Below are 20,357 nucleotides of genomic sequence, written 5' to 3' on the forward strand. Positions count from 1 at the left end.
GAGAGAATTCTCTTCCGCGAGCGTACAGCAGCAGAACTGAAGCGGGTCTGTGCCTGAGGACAGCAGGACGGTGTTCTGCCCACACATTCTGGAACTGATGATAAAAAGGGCTGAAAATGTATAAAGGTTCATATTTTCTCCTTGCTCTTCTATTACAGCGTTTGAGAGAGAAAAGAGCCTAAAGCTAGTGTGTTCATTTCATAACAGTTGGTGGGTCACAGAATGCACTCAGTGTGAAATTTACTAAATTGTATTATCGATCTTGGTCACGAAACGTGTTTTGTTCTAAATCTCGAGACTCTTCGAGGCAGCCCCTGATAAAGGCGACTCCAAAAAAAAAAATCCAAAAAAACCTCCCCGTTCCATATCTGCAATCCTAGCCTTTTATCAAATTTTGAAGAATTCGGGGGTTAATGTTTTACTAGTTTTATCAAAGGTTCTTTTTTTTCTGTTTTGTGTTTTCGCATGTATGTGTATCTGTGTTTTCATTTTTTTTTCTCCCCCCCCAAAAACCTTATCATTTTATGGGCTGAGCAGTGGTGTGGTCTCCTCAGTGAGCAAATACAAGTCTGCTTCAATTTCACGCTATCTCTTTACAAGTTAATTATGTGGAGGCCTACAAAGGACAAGAGAGGCTTTGGCAGCAAGACAACAGTCCAGGTCCTGCTCTTTTGTTGCATTGTCTTTGTTTTGTTTTCTGCTCTCCCTCTCTCTCTCTCTCTCTCTCTCTCTCTCTTTCTCTTTTTCTCAAGCTCACCATCCCCCTTTTGTCCACCCCCCCCCCCCAGCCCCCCACTATGTTTTTTTTTTTTTTCGTTTTTGTTTTTTTTAAACAAAGCAAAAGAATAATCTTTCCTGGTGAGAGTTTGGAGATAAAAACAGAGGAAAGCTGAAGGGTCCTTGGCGAGACGGAGGATGGAAGAAGGTCAACAGGACTGCTAAGAAGGGCTGTTATCATCTGGGTAACATGCTATCGGGGAGCCTGCACTCCTGCTTATTTACAGTTATTGCTCCCTCTGGGCCAACACTCCAGCGCTTGGGGCTGATTGCTCTATAATGAGTTCAAGAACACAGGGAGGGAACGAGAGAGAAGGAGAGAAACAAGGGAGCCAAGAAAATCGACTACAGAACCAAGTGATCAGGAGGAAGAGGAAGAAGAGGAAGAAGAAGTAGAAGAAGAAGAAGAAGAGAGGAAAGCATTCATTGACTGTGAGATGAAATAAAATATGAGACGAAATCAACGTGAACTACTTGAGCCGTTCCCTTCCTCTCCCCCTCTCTCTCTTTCTGTCTCTCTCTCTCTCTCTCTGGTCTGTCTCTCATTTTCATGCGCGGATTCGTCCCTTAAAATAAAATAAAATGAAAAAAAAAAAACGGGGAGGGAGCGCAAACAACATCTGAGTGGTCTGGCAGTCACTCTGACAGTCCCCGACCTTTGACCTTTGTGAGAGGGGAGGGAGGTTCAAACACTCACGCTGACACAAAACCAGAGAAAGTGTCATACAACACTCTGATGGCCAACGCCTCCAGGGTCAAGGATCAGCAACAGACTGTTGATATTTGTTTTTTGTAGATCTTTCATTTCTCTGGGCCCAGCTGTCCTGTGGTGAGCGTTAATCGCATCCGCTGTGGAGCGATAAAAAAAAGGCACAGCGAATGGTAGAGTTTAGCCAGTCAAGAACGGGACGGCGTCGAAATCCCGGTGTGGTTTCTCAGCCGTCAGGAGCAACGTGGAAGGGAGAGGGGATCTCTCGTTGTGAAACATCTTTTCAATCTGGAGAATTACACAAAGTACCGCTTCTGTCAATGCAACGCCAGCTTTATGGAGAGAGAGGGAAAAAAAGAAAGAAAGAAAGAAAAAAGGAAACTGAGGCTTCTACTGAAAGCTATTCAAAACGGCTTGGCAGAGCATCAGGCTCGTTTTCTTTTTTTTTTTCCTTCTTTTTCTTCTGTCTTTTTTTTTTTGGGTTGTTTGGTGTTGGGAGGAAGGGGGGGGGGGGGTAAGGCGGTGGGAGGGGGGGGCCACTCTAGCCAGCTGTACTCTTCATGGTGCAATTACTTAAGAGAAATTAAGCAACTGAGCAATACATGTATACCACAAAGTCAAAAAGTGTTAAAAAAAAAAGGCAAAGGCATATGAAATGGGGCTTTCTAAAAGAAAAAGAAAAAGAAGGAAAAGAAAAAAACAAAAACTGCACACAAAAGCAAATCTATGCGCGGCTCTAATCCCCGCTAAACGCATTGATTCTGAGACAGTAAGATACATAATTTGACATATTAATTTACAGAGTCTCTTATTCCAAAAAAGACGGGGGGGGGGGGGCTCGGAGGGTTTGCTTTGGCCAAGATGTCTTTAGCTCCACAGGAAGCAGTGGGCTCAGCAGAGGCTGCCAAGAGCAAGGGCAGATTGAACTCTCTTCAAAGGACAGATGCAAAGTTTTTACTCTCATTAGAAGCAAAAGTGTGCCAACTCTTAAACAGCCCTCGTTCGTAGCCAGTGGGCAATTTCCAATTGGTTAGCTGTTCAGGAAAAAAAACAAAGAAAGGTTTCCGGGGAGGCATTTTCCACACGCTACTAAAAAAAAAAAAAAAACATTTTCGAGTGTTTTGTGAGGAACGCGCGTTCTAAACAACACAGTTCCTCCAGCAAATTGTGCCAGAGATCAAATATTGATTTGGTACCATTACTTGATGTCGTTGCCCATTCTTATAAGAGGGCCTTTGGAATAAATGACATTTTTCGTCGTGGCAGACGTTCCGTGGATCGGGGCTTTTGTGGGGTTTTTTTTTTCTCTTTAAGATGATGACGGGTAATGCTGACCCATGGATGAATCATCATTGATTGGAAAGCCGCGGTCTTACAGTAAGTGCAAATTGATACTGCGCCCAGTCTGCATTGAACTCATCTTACATAGAACTGCTGAGAATTCTCTTAACTCTCTAACACCGTAGTCCATACAGACAAACCATCAAAAGCTTTTATGTTTGTTGAGAAGACCGATACAGTGATCCTTAGCTGATATATCTTCATATTATGAATAACACATAAACGTGATGAAATATTCTTGACAACAGAGACATATGGTATTTTTTATTATTATTATTATCATTGGAGTCACGCGTCTCCAAAGAGATGTAGGCCACATTTGAAATTTTTGTTTACACCGGAGCCGCGAAGCAGCTGTCTGTATCAAAACCAAATGTATTTCTATCAAAATTCCTCTCCGTCTCTGTGTATATCGCTTTACAAACACATTCTGTGCATAAATATGTGATACCAAACAAAACCTGACACATCAATGAACTTCATCTCAAGGAAGGCATTTTAAATAAATCAACAAAATAAACACAGGCAGCTTTAGGGAAAAAAAGAAGAAAAAAAAAATAGTAAAGCGTTACAAATCCCAGTCATTTTCCCAAACTGTGTGTCCTTGCCAAAGATGAGAAATGGCGTGCCTGCCTTGCCACTGTGTTTATGGCGTCAGGATTGGCTGGAAATGAATTACTCCATCATTGGCATGGCGTGTTCACAGAGCAACGTATAGAGGCGCAGCTCTGTCACGGATCTGTTTTCACTCACGAGAGCTTTTATACGGCTAAGAGACAGAAAAGGGCAGATCCGGACCCTGATTATGATGAAGAGGACTGATGGACGGAAAACAGAAAGAGAGAGAGAGAGACTTCCAAATTTACCCTTTTACACGTTCTCGGAGGCGACTGGGCAAGTGTTGGCAGCCACAGTTTGAGAGAGGTTAAATAGCTCATTCAACAGTACAAACACACAGACGCGTGACCCGACCTCGTACTTTCACACGAGGCTGGGCGAGGGCGCGGATGATTTGTTTGAGTCTCTCATAAGAGGGGGTCGGCGTTCGGCTTAAGCCAGACGGATCCCATTTGCTTTTAAAAAAGACGCCGCCGAGCACTGAGTTAACCTTCTGCTAATAACTGTAAAGTACACGACGAGAAGTCGAAGCGTTCATACCATCGCCCACCCATTCTGCACGGCGTCGGGCGAGGCTGAGAAAGGGCGAGATATCTCAAGAACGCGTAGAGTTCAAAAACCAGCCAAGTGGCACGGATCAACAGTTTAAACTAACTAGCCCAGAGGTGCATAAGGTGACACGCTCATAAAGAGGAACGAGATCTAGTTCATCAGAAGGAATCCGAAAACGTTTGGGTTTGCTTCATAGACGCTGTATGATTCCACCAATCATTTAGGCGACAGTAACTCGGAGGCGAGAAAGGATGAGGATAAAAGGATGAAGGATAAAAACTTAACGCGCTGTCTCTGTCAACAACGACAGAAAAAAAAGAAAAAACAACATGTGCGCGAGATTTGAGAACGAAAAAACGGAAGATTTAATATTTCTAGGCATATCTGTGCCTATGCAATTAACAGTCAACTGAAAACATCAGAGGATGTTTGTACCCACTTCGGCTCAGCGAATCAGATTATACTAAAGCAAACAGTGCTGTGTATTTGAGCATTTGATTAGACATTACTGAGGGCAGTGGACAGAATGCCATTCAGCATTATCAGCAGTTTCATTTGCTTTGCTGTTGCAGGTTACAGATATCACCAGCCCAGCCTCTCGGAACATCTCATTTCTGCCCCTGGTAAATATTACACCATTGCTTGTGGAGGCCCTACTGTGACATCCTGCTCAAACATAGAATACATATACATATATACATAGATGGACAGATAGATAGATAGATAGATAGATAGACAGATAGATAGATAGATAGATAGATAGATAGATAGATAGATAGATAGATAGATAGATAGAGGTGTGGGTATATGAAAAACACCAGCAAAGCAGCATGGGTGAATTGGTAGTCAAGCACCACCTTCTCACTTAAAACAACCTTTTTTGATCAAGGCTGCCAAATGCTGACTTCCAAAAGTCCTCTAAACAAACAGTATTGTTTTCAGTGAGTTGAAAGCTACCAAGGGAGCGTAAAACATGTTAGCAGAAATTTTCCAAAGGGGACAGCCCAGGGGACAACCTGAGAGAAATTAATTAGGTCTGTTTCTTCTCTCCTGTCCAGTCGAGTCACCAACTGTGCTTATCCACGGCGTAATACGTCCGTTAAACATTTACAGTAATTGTTTCTTAGCTACAAATATCGTTTGAGGGGTCTAAGTCACCCCCCCCCCCCCCCCCTTCTGCTTTCGTCATGGCTTTGTAACCATCACGGGACCCCACGTATAGATCACGATCCGAGCCCTCGTCGCTCTGTTACCGTTTTACGTAAAATCGCGGCGTATGAAGATTAATCGTTGTCGGAGAGACTCAGCCCTGGCTCCCGTCCTTGTACAGAGAACAGACCAGCCTTGGTTTCTGGGTGGTTCACAGCGTGTTGTCTCTTCAAGCATGGCTCCCCTTAGCACTGGGAGGCTTCATTCAGGGCCACGCCAATATAACATGACTGGACAGGGAATCAGCCAAGACGCATAAGGAAATAAACTAGGAGCCTGTAGGACAGCGTAAAATACAATAATAATAAAAAATAAACTCTTATGGTTATAAACATCAGATAAATAGAATAAATCAAAAAATAAATTCTGTGCTACTCTCCTTTGACAGGACAAATTTATCTCCATATTGTGTTCCTAACTCAGAGAGAGAGAGAGAGCAAGAGAGAGAGAGAGAGAAAAGAGATGGTGGAAAATAGGAAAAGACAATGAGAAGTGAGGAAGCTTAGTACCAAGGACAACACTAAGAGACAATGTTTCTCTCCATACATCAAATTATCCAATGTCACAACTTAAACATTAGGAGTCACATTTAGTAAAGCCATCTTTCACTGTCTCCACAGTATCTGCAGATCTGTGCATGATAACAGCATTACCATACTGTCACAGCTAAGCAGCTTTAGCCTAGCATATTTTCCTTCACACAGTCTCAAAATGAAATTACCAGTGAGTTATTATCACGTAGTACGGAAATACAATAGAGACATACACATACACAGGTCATTCTGCGCTAGTCTATGTAGCCGTTACATATAAATGTCATATTTAATATGCAGTAAAGCCAAAGAAACACTACTGTTTTTATATCTTCAACACTGATGTAAAACAGCATTCTCTTTGGCTACAAAAAGAAAAAAAGTCATAATAATAATAATCTGAATTTTTTTTTTTTTCCTCATTATTGCTCAAGTGCAACTACGTTTCTGTTGTGCATGTACAGTAGTCTTGATTGTTCAAACACTCCCCGCCACTTCTTTAATCAATGAAAACTCAACTGTCTTGATTCCTCGGAGTCTGAAGTGTGTGAGAATCTCAAGGCAAGCCCGGCTGTTTTGACACTCGTACTCATTCATGCTTTGCTTTTCGGATCTTTTTTTCTTTTTTTTTTTTTTATATGCTTTGGCACTGATGGTAATCACTCAGCAATTGCAAGTCCAACACTTTTGAGGGAAGATAAAAATGTATAAATAAATAAATAAAAACAAAAAAAAGAAACGGGCTGATAATAACCGTAACCGTAAAAGGCAATAAATAACAGTAGTAGAAAACACACGAAGGAGAAGGAAAAAAAAATAAAAAAAACTTAATAAAATACAATTAAACTGCCATTGGAAAATGAAACAGTAAAAGGATCCCCCCCCCCCCCCCCCCCCCCGCACAGTGTTTACTCTCATTTGTAATCTTTTCTTGTTCTCTGTACGGATTTTCTCTCTTCACCCATTGTGGGCAGTTTCTTTCTTTTTTTTTTTTATCCATTATGATCACGGCAAATAATTTAAAACCTGTAGTGCAGATCTGTGAAATGCCCGAGAGATGCTGTACTTTCTGCAATGTCGCTGGTGGATACATTAATTCTGCTGTCGAGGGAAACTCTCATCAGATAGAACCCCCCACCCCCAACACCCCCCCCCCCCACAACACGCCCCATCCACCCACCCGTCCACCAGCGGCTGGCACAGCCACCATATTTAATAAAAATGGGTTTTCAGCATTCACCAACACTGCCATGTTTGGTATGTAAATATGAAATAACCTTTATCATCAGTGTCATATGTAACACTGGGCTATGACCTAACAAATTGATCAATGGAATAGTTTAGCATCCCCGTACTCAACGCCAGACTACTTTGCATATCTCGTTAATCACAAAACTGAACAAGCCCTAGCAGCAAAAGCACTGAATCGAAGGCTCCGTGCAGGATGTGAATGAAATTCCACCAATAAGGCTTTCTGAGGTCAGTACAAGGTCATGGATATGAGGAAGGTTTAAGAGAAAAAAGAAAAGAAAAGAAAAGAAAAGAAAAGAAAAAAGAAAAGAACACAGGGTGAAATAACAGAGAGTTAGCCATTCAAATATTCTTCTGAGCTGATTCAAGTCTGCAGTAGTTTGTGCTGCTGCATGGAGAGACTAGGAGAGATGGGTGGACATGGGACAGGCCAAGTCAGTGAGATGCGACAGTTTGTTCTTCGTTTTCTTCATCTATCGAACGTGTCAACTATCTCACACACTCCTGCCTCACGTTGGAAGCACTGTAAAAAGGATTATTATAAAACAGTCCCTATCCATCAGTATTCTAGAGATGGGGAGAGAGAGAGAGAGAGAGAGAGGGAGAGAGAGAGGTTTCTTTGAGGTTATGAATTAATGGACAGCTAAAGAGGAGGGTATAAAATGGGAATCAACAGTGGTAATTATGAAGTTGAAAAAGGAAGATTTGGGGAAGCAAAGCTGCATGTCAAAACACGCACGCACACACACATGCACACACACACACATCTTTCAAAAACAGAGAAATGACCTGTTGAAACCTATTCATTTCCACACATCATGCACTCTACCCACCTTCCTGTCAAACACGCTTTCCACGATTTCATCAAATCATATGGCTGTTTCAATAATATCATAAACAATGTTTCCATTAACTAAACACACAAACAGGACAGACACCAACAAAAGCTCTTAACCTCACACTGCACAACATTCATAAGGTACCATATTATAACATCAAATTAAGGGACCTCGAAAAGAGCTAACCTGACACTCTCATTCAAATAGCAGTATGCTAATGTAAGGTTATTCATTCCAAAAACAAAAATAACAGTGTTAATGAGGATCCCACGTGTACAAAAGTACCTAGAGAAATCAATAACTGAACAAACAGAAATAACAGGTACATCTCTTTGACTCAGCCTTAATGTACGATTTACATAAATCATTTCCCATCTCCTGCGTACAATGAGTGATGGCTAATGTTTGCCTTGAAACTAGCATTAAGAAGGGTTAGAGGGAAAGTGTATTTCGTACAATCTTTCCTTCCCTGTGTAGACATTTGTCTTGTTTGTGTAAGTTGTCCATTGAAAAGAGGAAACAGTCCTGCGATGGTTCACTCACATAACTATTTCCCATTAAAAAAAAAGAAAATCACAGCTCTACCCAAATGACAAACAACTGATGAAAACAAATGATTCTAAAAGGGGAAGAAAAAAAAAACCCCAAATTAATTAATAAACAGGCCGCGCTAAGATGAAACTACGTGGACAAAGTGATAATTATAACCATTACTGCTCATTTGCATGCAAGATTCTGGGGGGGAAAATTTACATAATGCTCCTAACAACAGTATATCTACAGAAGCATCAATAAGATTTTAATGACGCCTTGAGGAAATATTCATTATGTTTCAACACTATCAGACTGTATAATGCAGGTCATTTTCTCAAGTTCTTGTGAAACAGACAGAGCAGATTTCAGTGGGACTCAGAAACCCCTGGACCCCGATACTTCAGAAAAGATGGAGTACTGACCTAATCTGCATATGGCTGTCAAGAAACTGAGTTATATCCCATCTAAATGTAAATGAGATGTTTTATACCTTTAGTAAACAGCTTATATAACTATTGTCGGCTTTAATAAACCAATTAGAATTTATTACCTAGATACTAAAGATATGAAGAATTTCTTTCATTTCGATTTTTTTTTTTAATTTTTTACAACTCCCTGACATCTGCCAAGATGCAAAAAAAAAAAAAAAAAAGACAACAACTACAACGTTATTGGCAGGTTGAACCTGACTGTGTAATTTCTTGGCGTAAAGTCAAACAAATATATCCATTTAAAGCCTAGTTCTGCCAGGAGATTATGCTGCAAGAGAAAAAAAAAAAAAGCGTGTAACTGTCATGTAATGCCATTAGAACGCTGTTCACCAGGAGACATATGCACGTTATACATATGGCAAAGGTATTCTAATTTTCTACCTGTCACTAAGAAATTATGCCATGCATAAATAAATGAGAAACAGAAACATCCAATGAATTCACAATCATTTGTTTCTTTTCATTTATTTATTTATTCATTTATGTTTTAGATAAAGAGAGACAGTCTTGTTCTACCCATCAGATTGTGAAACCTTGATTTAGATGAAATATTGCCGGTAAACATCACCCACAGGATCCTTGTTTTTCTGGCCAATATGTGATACTTATGCAGTATCAAATTTAAATCAAGTTAATACATTTCTGCTGATGAAACCTGGAATTGGACTTGGTATTATTTTCACCTAAAAGGATCCATTCTCTGTAGCGCATACATAATGAATGGTTTAAGGACATCGATAAAGGTACTGATGTGCTTACACTGCACAACAGAGTCCACTTTATTCTACTTTTCCAAATGTAAAAATACCTAAGTCAACTTTTTCAAAGTTTGATGTCGGTTTAAACAAACAAACAAAAAGAAAGGGGTGAACGTTACTTTCGTGTTTCTCGTTTTGTATTGTCCCTCCTCTAAAATAAAACATCGGCCACGGTTGTGCACCGTTTAAGAGGAGGAAAAAGTCGACGGCAGGCGCGGATTAAACATCACGCGCCCATAGAATGTGTCAAAAGACAGAGGCCTCTCATTCAGCCCACACTGGACATGCCCAGTCAGCAAAGGGTTAAATCCGCTGTGCGGCAGGGCTGCTTTGCTGAAACAGCAACAGGACATTAATATGACATTAGCGCAGTAACATCAATTCCTCTCCGTTTCCAACTTTGGTAATGCATTTACTGGAAAAAAAAAAAAAAAAAAAAGATTAATATCAGCTCCATAAATCATTCACGAGAATTTCCAGACCTAGAGACATGGGGGTAATGTCATATGTGTTAGCTGATCTCAGTCTAGAGGCTAAATGCCCATTGATCAATGTCTCGGGTCTACCAAACAAGTCATTGGAGAAAATACACCAGAAAAAAGACCTCCTGTTTATTTACTCAAGCCCTGCAAATTCACATTCATATTCTATACTCTTCTGCTACCCTTTGCTGTCCACCCCCATCCATAAATAGAGTTCTTCAAAAAAAAAAAAAAAAAAAATCTATGCTTTTCATAACAACCTCAAAAATCCACATAAGCTGCTTTATATTCTCAAACTGCATCCATTTACTGTCAAACTTATGAAAACGGTACTCGTCAGACCCTAGAATGGATTAACCTTGGGAGCCACAGACATATCTGAACTTTTCTGTCATAAAATTATTTAAGCTTACTCAAGCCTTTTACTTTTTTTCTCCCCCTAAACCCAAAATCATTTAATTTTACCAAAAAGACCAGGAAACAAGTCGATGGGACCAAAAAAAAAAAAAAAAACTGTCCTGAAATTGTGTTTTTTTTTTCCCCCCATAGAAAATACTTTGGAGAAGAAACTGCTTTGAAAATGTTCCCCACAGACAGCTCAGAATCACAGTGGAACTGTAAGAGCAGGCAGAAGCATGAATTGGTCGGCTGTCAAGCATACGAACGCTGAGTCTCATCTGTTGGAGACCCTGAACCTAATCTCCAGACGGAGAATGATATTGTGAATGTTCCAGAGACTCACTGATTCACTGTCACTCCTGCCCACAGCCTCTCTTAGCTGCCCACTTGACCTTGTCAAAGAAAAAGCACTTTATTTTCATTATAGCACCACTCAGTCCATTCCAAAGTGCTAAACAAAGGCCATTTACAAAGTATTCTTCAAAATATTAACTCTGTTTAATTACAGTTTTCAACACGTCAGACAGACAAGGCAAAAAGAGCAGACAAAGCTTTTCAATTTTTCCCCTTTCTCTTTTTAAAGGAGATATTTAGCCGTCAAAAAGCTCCGTCCGTACCAACAAGTTTATTTCAGTCTCCTGTCAGCATATGGTAAAATAGAATGATTAAAGACAACATCAAGACTGCACCTTTTTTTTTTTAAGGGCATAGAACTTTTCCAGTATGTAAAGTTTCTGATCTAATCCCACACACAGTATGTTGTTCATGAAGCATGAACAAGTTTTCAATAGTGAAGACTACAGCTAGCAGGCAAAGCACAAAGACAATATTGACACAGAAAACTCAATAGATCTAAACTTCAGTTCTAAACATAGCACACTAGTATATCCCTGTGCGTCACACAACTTATATTGACCTGCTTACATATGCACAAAAGCACACATACAAATGTATGTTTTCCTACAATCATGCATAAACACAGACACACACACACACACACACACACACATGTACATGTCTGTGTGTGTGTGTGTGCACACGCGCGTGCACGTCTGATATCTGATACTTAGCAGCTAGTTCAAAACTAAATAATCACAGCCTGATTAAACTCTACTTTTTTTTTTTATTAACAAACAAAGATTAGGTTATGCCTTTACCAGTGCAGAAGGAGCTACATAAACATTGTCAGACCATTTACTCACCACTCTCAAAGCATGCATCAAATATGAGGTGTCCCTTTCGTGGAGCTCCTGCATATCCTGGAGGAGTCACAATCAATTTGTTCACATTTCCAACCAAGGCATCTTCTCCTCCAGCTTCACTGCCCGCTACAAACAGTGGGAGAACAAAAAGAGTGTGATTATTCCTCTACCATCTAAAACATTTCATGCAACCTGAGTGATGGTCAGGGCTGTGTATATACCTCATACTCAGTTCTCATCATACAATCTTCAGTGGGCCTAGACAAACCCGTTCACCTGCAGAACCTTGTTTTCACCGAACATGTCCGACACGACTTTTATAAGACGTTTAAAAAGATGTTTAAGTAGCCAGCACATATTGTAATACCCGGGTGACAGTTGTCTAGCCCTGATTTTCACAACGGCTTGGTTAGGTATTCTTTGTTTTTTACAGTTTGTGTCTCTTCCTTCAGAAGTCTACTGAAAATACGGCAGACTTCAAAACTTGCCCTCATCTGTTGCCATGAGTTGAGTAGAAAGCAGCTGTTCTTTAAATTATGCAACAGTAATTGACATTATTAAGAAAGCATTTTGGTTTTTTTGGTTTTTTGTTTGTTTTGTTTTGTTTTTTCAGCAGAAGTCTCTAAAGTGATGTTTTTCTCCTAGACAACTACTAAGAGTTATCTAAGACGCAAACCGTACTTATCATATAACTACTATTATCATATAATTAAGTAGTAGTTATTTTATAATAAAGCATAGTTTCTTAAAGTTCATCACACACAGTTTCTAGTCAAATTTTACACCTAGTTAAACACTAGTGTCTTATTGTCACATGTCTAACTAAACTCAGTGAGTTACAATATGACATCCATGCAACAGATGGATAATAAGCATGAATAACCAAGTCCAGTACTTTATTCTTACACATGCAAGTACATTTTATTATAGTCATACAATACGCAAGTAGGCAAACTGAAGGTGTGTAGCGATTATTTTATTATTATTGTTATTATTTTAAGCACATCATTCATAACTTCTGATACAAATAGATACATGACTGCTGTTCCTGCTAATAGAAGTTTTTATGTAAACTGGGAGGGACAAACAATAGCTACAAAACCACACAGGTGCAGGCAAGTGAGTTAAAATAATAATTAGGTCAAGTTTTATCTTTATCAGTGTATGCATTCATCTGTTACTCCTTACACAAAAATCTCTTGACATCTGTAGATGGTCCTTCTATTGCAATGCTCTCAGAGCAACAATCACAAAAAAAACCCACCAGTTTCATGCAAACTTGAATCAACAAACGTAAGCGTTATAAATCATTTCATTGCAAATTTCAGAAAAGAGACTCGACGCGGTTTAATTTGACAAATCTGAGGATTTCCGGTATTTAATGAAATGAAGGTAATTATGAGAGGAATGTGAGCTGAGTTAAGATTCGGATGAAGAACTGCATGAATAAGAATGAGAGTCAGAATGGGTTGAATAAAATAAAGAGAGATCATGCTCTTTTTTTTAATCTGTTTGCTTTATAAAATGTCCTGTTTTATTACATGTGACCCTTAGACTAATGAACTCTCGCACTCTTGTGTGTACCCTTAAACAAAAACGTGTTGCTGTTCCTTTAAGAGGAATAAACTTCGAAACGATGTTACCTTCTCGCACAGATTGCCAAATGCAGAGAAATGCACACAAACGCAAACTTAGGTGTCGCTGGGGAAGCCTGACCAAATGTTCTGGCTACAAATTTTTAACGTGCAACGATGTACTTCAAGTGGCAACAACCTAACGTAAGATCAGGGTAAATACATTCGCGCTGCTATGGCTGAACGGTTGTTTACAACGGCGGTAGGATGATTCCGTTAACGTTTCCCAAACACTTGTTTGACCTGATTGTATTCAAAATGGACCAGTGGAATGGACGAAAACAGAATTTGATTAGCCTGCTAGGCAAGCTGGTTTATTAACTCTGGCTAGCAAATGCTAATGAAGGATGACAATAGCAGAAGAACCACTACGTAGTGAAGAGCTGTAAAGCATTCCTGCGCACATGCTATAATGCGCTCTAGTGTGTGTGTGTGTCTGTGTGTGTGTGTGTGTGTGTGTGTGTCTGTGTGAGTCAACACGTCTTTGTATTTACACACCGGTGTCGATGTCTCTGATGCTCTCCTCCATCTTCCTTTCCATTTTTACACAACACAGGCTGGCTCTAGACGCCGACTGATTGTTACCAAGGAAACGCTGCGTGACCCCGGAGGACGTGCGCGAGGCTTTGACGTAAAATGAAGAACAGCAGGTGCGGCGATGGGGATGGTGGCACAGCTCCCCCAGCTACACGGATGTCTTTTAACAGCCGTAATATTCAATATTTGTGTGCTTGTCTAACCTTATCTTCAGGTGTTCAAACAGCTAGGCTATACACAAAATATCCTACAAAGCCAAACCCAGACGAGAAAGGGTAAACCACGAGTATGCATTACATTCTCTGCCATACATTTACACAGTGATCTGGTGCTGGGGCCCATGTATTTATTCTGTTAGACGTTTGTCTTTTAGAAGATGGAAAATAACATCAGCATTACGCAAATAGTGTTGAAAGCAAGCAAGCAAGCATAGGTGGGTGCTATCGAATAGACCTTACCTAGTATAACTGTAACAGCCCAGCTGTCTAAATTAGGAAACATAATTTGTTTTAGATGTTATAATTGTGTGTGTGTGTGTGTGTCTGTGTCTGTGTGTGTGCCTGTGTGTTAGTTCACTATGTATTTTAGTGGAGGGATATTGTGGTATTGCAGTATAGTTCACAATTTTCCATCACTCCTTTTTTTCCCCGAAACAATATTACAAGGGCAAAAGTCTGAGGCAACATCAGGCAAATACCACTTCTCTCATAAGGGTTTACTTTCAAGTGCTTTACATTTCAAAATTACAACGTCTCCCCTAACAACAGGCTCTGTCTTGAAATTATGGATTGATTAAAGTGTGCGAATTCTCGGACAAGCGGAGCAAAGGCAATGTCACCGGGCACAATCAAGCCTGACCTTATTCATTTTTCATTACTGAAGCAGAATTTGATTAGTTGCATCAAATGAATGTCCATATAACTACAGCAGGAGTCAGAAGCATATAGACTTTCTACCGCTAATTTTCAGGTTATAAGCTTGAGGTGCCAGAAACGGATGAATGAGACCAAGAGGGGGTCCTCTTTAATAAGATAGAATTGGCAATGACTTTTTTTTTTTCTCCCCTTGCGATCATATTTGATGGCAAGATACAGGCAACTGAACTGGGTGGTTTGATTTCTTTCTCTTTTTTTTTTTTGAATGAAGAATTGTGCAGTGTAATATCTCCTTAAAATTGAAAATTGAATAGCTGTCCTTCATGGTATGTCATTCCTTAACATTGCCAATTAACTTGCTCCATGCTCCCATATTTATTTGGTGAGGAATGTCAAGTCGTATTACAGATTGGGTAACAATATATGGATTGTTCATAATTCTTCCCTTTTTTTTTTTTATCTTTTTGCTGTCATATCCACACACACGCTGCTGAGTGAGCGTGGACTTCCTCTACATGCTATCCTCGTAGTTCCATAAATATCATTCCGTACAGGGAGACTTACAGAGACGGAGAATCTCCACAGAAATTCCTTTGACGTCTACGGGCTGCCTACAAAACAGAATCTCTACTTTTTTTCTTTTTTTTTTTGACACAGTTCTCTTCCTGTCATCCAGTCTGTGGAGTGAGAGGATGATTTAATGAATACATCAATCAGAGAATACAAAAGCAAAGTACAGTCCACTTCTTGATCCTCCAGTTTTTTAATTGGTTCCCTGGAGACACAATGTTTTTCCACATCAAAATAAGTTTTATCCCACTATAATTCCATCCCCAATGTCTTTTCACCAAAACATAACGCTAAAATCATGATAAAACTATACTATTTTTACAATACATAACGTAATTTTACACACTGTGCTTTGTGTGTTTATATGGGTATATGTGGTATTCATGTGCGTGAGAGAAAGTTACACTTAGAGCTACAAAATAAATAAATAAATAAATAAAGTCACAAGATCGTGAGGCCATGAATGTAACTGAGGATAAATTCTGGGGAAAGTGAGGGAAAAAAAAAAACAGTGCATGTCACCAATGTTCTTCATGCATCTCTATGTTTTTTATGGGTGTACAGGGAAACCCTTTTTAGCTTTACTGTGTTCAGCCTGCACATGTGAACCATTCTCAGTCAATGGTAGGTCATGCAATGAAAAGACAGGACACAGGAGACCGGCTTAGAACAGGCTTCATGAAGACACATATAGTCACTATGGCGACAGCAATCAGGAAGCTCCTGGGACTTAACTGGCCAAAAGTGGGAGGGAGGGGGGGGGGGGGGGGGATGTTGTGGAGGGAGGGGGTGTGAGAGGCAGCTGACAGAGAAATCAAGCAGCAGACTCCATGATTCAAGTGACAGCTCATCCCAGTGCACAGTCACACAGTCTCCTGAGTAACTCTTAAAGGGAGCCAGTTGTGTAGGATAATAATAATAATAATAAAAAAGAAAGTAGGCCTGCCAGTACCTTTGAATTCAGAGGCTCTTCTTCAGGTAACACAACCGTGGGTTATCCGTGATGTATAGAGTCCGTGTTTTGAGCGAGGTTTGTTTCATTCTTTATCACCCTGAAATATCAAAGGTAAAAAAGAAACATGCTTGTTATTTTGTGATTTTAAGATTTATTTTCTATTCACACATGTCTCTACTGTTCTAAATCTCACAAACTCTCTCTCTCTCTCTCTCTCTCACACACACACACACACACACACAATCAGACATATACATCCTTGAATAAAAGATCATCTCCATTAGAGGAACATTGCAGGGCTGTTGCTCCCCTCCCTTCTGGCTGCAGTCCACCCTAACAGATGGGCCAGTGTCAATAGGCTGCTATTAACTGGACACAGTCATCTCGTGGGGCCTGGAGACAAGTGCATACAGCGTGCGGGAGTGAGGTCCCCACCCCAGAGAAGTTACACCTACACCATAGTTGATTTATGAGCTTGTATATTTTTAGACCCAAGGACTGTTAGCACTTTAAATTATCTGTTAAAAAATGAAACTTTCACATGCAGTTTCGCCCGTTTGGTATTCCAGAGCAATTCGCGAATCCTCGGTTTAGTAATCAGACTATCTGAAGCCATCAGACCGTTTGCAAACCATTCTGCCGCTTTAAACCGTGTTGCCGATGGTTACCGGCCATGGGTTTTAACTGAATAATATAATGCGTTTCATCCATTCTCTGTACCTGCTGTGCCCGTTTATGCTATGGTAATGCACTTTAAGGCATGTTCTTTTTTAAATATTCTCAAACTTTGGACATCGCAAACTTCACTTGGGTTTTATGTTTCACAATTCTTGTTTTAAAGGAATCCCTTATAAAGCTTTGCTTACAGCAGCAGGCTTTGCCACATTGCCTAGTAGTTTGTTTGTCTGAATAATGAATGTACATAGTCTTGTGACTTTAAAATGTGAGTCCATAATTTGTCATCCGCATATTTAACTATTTATAGATTTACCCAATCACATCAAAGAGAGCTTTGGTCATGCTTAGTCTCTATCCAAGATCATGATTCATCAAGGTCAAAGCTGATGTGTAATGCAGTTCGACGACTGAATGATGGAAACTACAAGAAAGGATAGTATTGGTTGAATTCTGTTAAGTTCTTTTGCTTGACACTAGCTTTTATAAGAAACTTGTGATCAAGAACAACAATGTTGCAACAATTATTTTATTTAAGTGCTTGAATCACTTGAGCTAAGTTTTCATCATTTTGATATTTGCTACGTCTCAAAATGAAGCCAGCCTTTTTTTTTTTTTTTTACAATTCATGCTCAATATGATCATGATCAAATTGAATTTAATATTTATGGTGGTCCAGATAAATAATTAAATAACTTCATTTATCAACTGAAAAATCGATGTCTGGAAGTAAACTCTGGTGTTAGACATCGAGGAAGTGTTAAGGAAATCCAAAGCAACATTTAAAGTAGAAATATTCCACGTTGAGACAAAGATGTAGAAATGTAACAGGTTAAGCTGAGTATTTGTTTACACCGCATGCAGTGTTTGTGCAAAGCCTAGAAAATAATGGTTAATGTAAAACATAAACATAGCAGTTTGCATTTTTGCCGAAAAGAGACTTTTTTTTCTTTGTGGCTCAGATGTGCTACTGTGAGTTTCGAGTTCATATGGTCGTGTATGGGCAGAATATAACAATGTATGACTTGTTTATGATACACCTGAGTAGGAGACGCCAGTGAGGTTTAGGTAAGTGCAAATGTTCCATCATAAATCAGCTCTTCAGGAGAGCGTCAATCAAAAGAGGTTGATTTGAGGTGAAGGGGAAAGAAGTCGAGCGTCGGATAGAGTAGAGTTTTTTGCTAAACAGTTCGCGTGTTCTCTGTAAACAGCGTGAAAACAAAGCCGAGAATGAAAAAGACAAGCAGGGAGAGAGAAAAAGCAGATGTGCTGGTGTCATGTTTGTTAGAACAGTCTTCCCACCTTGTGGTAATACAACGAACTGTAGCTGCAGGAGAGCGTGAGCAAGAAAGGGAGTGAGAGAGAGAGAGAGAGAGAGAGAGAGAGGAAGAGGGAGGGAGGGGAGGGGAGAGAGAGAGAGAGAGAGAGAGAGCATCACAGGGAGGGATGGAATGAAGGGGAAGGAGGGAGAGAGAGAGAGAGAGAGTGAGTGTGTGTAAGAGAGAGGGAGAGATAGAGAGAGAGGGAGTTTAAACTAAGAGCTATGTTTTGGGACAAGCTAATCTGCCGGAGAGCGGCGTGAGGATCGGAGCACATTGTGTGAGCGCGTGTGCGGGGGACAGATAAGGGAAACAGCCCGCCAACCCGACTGCTTGTTTTAATGTGCTGACTCTGGGGAGATAAAAAAAAAAATATTGACTCTTCAGTCGTGTGCCGAGACCCTAGGCACAAGCTCCACGTTTTAATAGAGGTGCACCAAAAAAAGAAAGAGGGGAGAAAAAGAGGACAAAAAAAAAAAAATCAAACAAAAAGCAGCAATTGTAGAGGATTTTTTTTCACCTTTTTTTAATCTGTTCATTTTTCTTTCCTTTTTTCCTGGGACTGATTCCCGTTCCCAAATAGAGCGAGGGGAAAGATCCGTTGAAAGAGGAGGAGAAACCAGTTGAGAAAAAAAAAAAGAGAGAGAGAGAGAAAGAGACGGAAGAGAAACCGCATTGACAACAAGATGTTTGAAATCAGCCGAACTCTGAACGCTGCATTGTTGAGCAATGAGGTAAAGAAATTGGATTTTGCTTATTCCTTCACCCCACTTCTCTCAGTGTGTGTATGTTGCTGACCATTCCGTTTCAGTGTAATGTTGTGTGTGTATGTGTGTGCGTGTGTGTGTGTGTGTGTACGTGTATTGCCTTGCTCATGCTTACTGGGACTGGCAGCTGATTGAAGGTAGATTTAGTAACAGAGGGGGGAGGAATATGAAGATCCAGCTCGATGGTTAATAGTGAATAGAGCGAAGACGACTTCTTCTTCTCTCTCTCCGCTCCCTTACTGGTTTTGCTGGAACTAATGGGATGTTAGGCTGGCTGGCTCTCTGTTACACCACCATTTCATTTTCTCATTTACCCAAAGCAAGATGGCTTTTAATGCTGAGCTTGCTTGATGAATTGCCCATCTGGGGCTGAAAGAGAGTGTGTGTGTGTGTGTGTGTGTGTGTGTGTGCGTGTGTGTGTGTGTGTGTGTGTGCATGTGTGTGTGTGTGTGTGTGTCCGTGTGTGTGCGCGCACGCGTGTGTGTGTGTGTGCTTGTGCTTGTATGTGATTTTATGTGTGTGTGTGTGTGTACTGTGTGAGTATGTGTACATGCAAATTAGTACAAGTGTGAACGTGACCACACAGCTGTCTATCATTATAGCTACCAAACTCCTGTCTCTCCCTGGTTCTTTCTCCTATCTTCACTCTCTCTCTCTCTCTACTCACTTCGTCACTTTTTCTTTTCCTCTTTCCCATTCTCTCTCTCTCTCTCTCTCTCTCTCTCTCTCTCTTTCTCTCTATCTCTCCCTTTCTTTTTGCTTTCTCTCTATCTCTCTGTGTGTGATCGTGCACCCTTGTGAACAGTATCTCAGGATGATGGTGAGGTACTCGCAGAATTTGGGACTAGCCCCAGCTGAAGGTTCCAGCCCTGGGCTGCCCTCCTTGGTTTTACCCAGAGATCTCCCATCCATCCAGATGGGCTCCAGGTCACTATTGGTAAGAGGCTAGGATAATATATCTCAATATGTCAAAAAATTAAAAACACAGAGAGACACGTTAACCAGAAAAAAAGAAGAAGGGAGAGGGATAGCGAAACACTAAATTCATTAAGGCTAATGACTAACCTTGGGGGGCTGACTTAATGGCTTTTTCACACGTTGAATCAGGTAGCTCGGAAGAAGGGGGGTGGCGGGGGGAGGTGGGTGGGGGGGCTTGCTGAGATTGTGTTTTGCTGCCTGATGCTGCATGTTGAAGTGTAAAGCTGCTCTGTCTGTGTGTGTGTGTCTGTGCGTGTGTGTACGCACACAGTTAGAAAAACATATAGCAGAGAGGGGACGATTATGTATGGTTTGTGTGGATTGCGTAAGATGTGACTTGTAGCATTTGTAA

The 20,357-nt window shown here is 40.4% G+C and overlaps 2 protein-coding genes across 2 annotated transcripts in view; one reads left to right on the forward strand and one right to left on the reverse strand.

Annotated features, from left to right (window-relative positions):
* agbl4 (AGBL carboxypeptidase 4) overlaps positions 1-13,858 on the reverse strand; it is a 229,629-nt gene extending 215,771 nt beyond the window's left edge. Inside the window, exons 1-2 of the mRNA XM_030783890.1 lie at positions 13,824-13,858; positions 11,696-11,814 (exon numbers count right to left, since the gene is read on the reverse strand). Coding sequence (XP_030639750.1) covers positions 11,696-11,814; positions 13,824-13,858 — 154 coding nt within the window. The remainder of the gene's footprint in view (positions 1-11,695; positions 11,815-13,823) is intronic.
* A 5,088-nt stretch (positions 13,859-18,946) lies between these two features.
* The window catches only part of elavl4 (ELAV like neuron-specific RNA binding protein 4), a 64,855-nt gene continuing 63,444 nt past the window's right edge, over positions 18,947-20,357 (forward strand). Inside the window, exons 1-2 of the mRNA XM_030783891.1 lie at positions 18,947-18,994; positions 19,833-19,964. Of these exons, the coding sequence (XP_030639751.1) occupies positions 18,947-18,994; positions 19,833-19,964 (180 nt within the window). The remainder of the gene's footprint in view (positions 18,995-19,832; positions 19,965-20,357) is intronic.

Source organism: Chanos chanos, chromosome 9 (assembly GCF_902362185.1).
Source record: "Chanos chanos chromosome 9, fChaCha1.1, whole genome shotgun sequence".
NCBI classification, from domain to species: domain Eukaryota; kingdom Metazoa; phylum Chordata; class Actinopteri; order Gonorynchiformes; family Chanidae; genus Chanos; species Chanos chanos.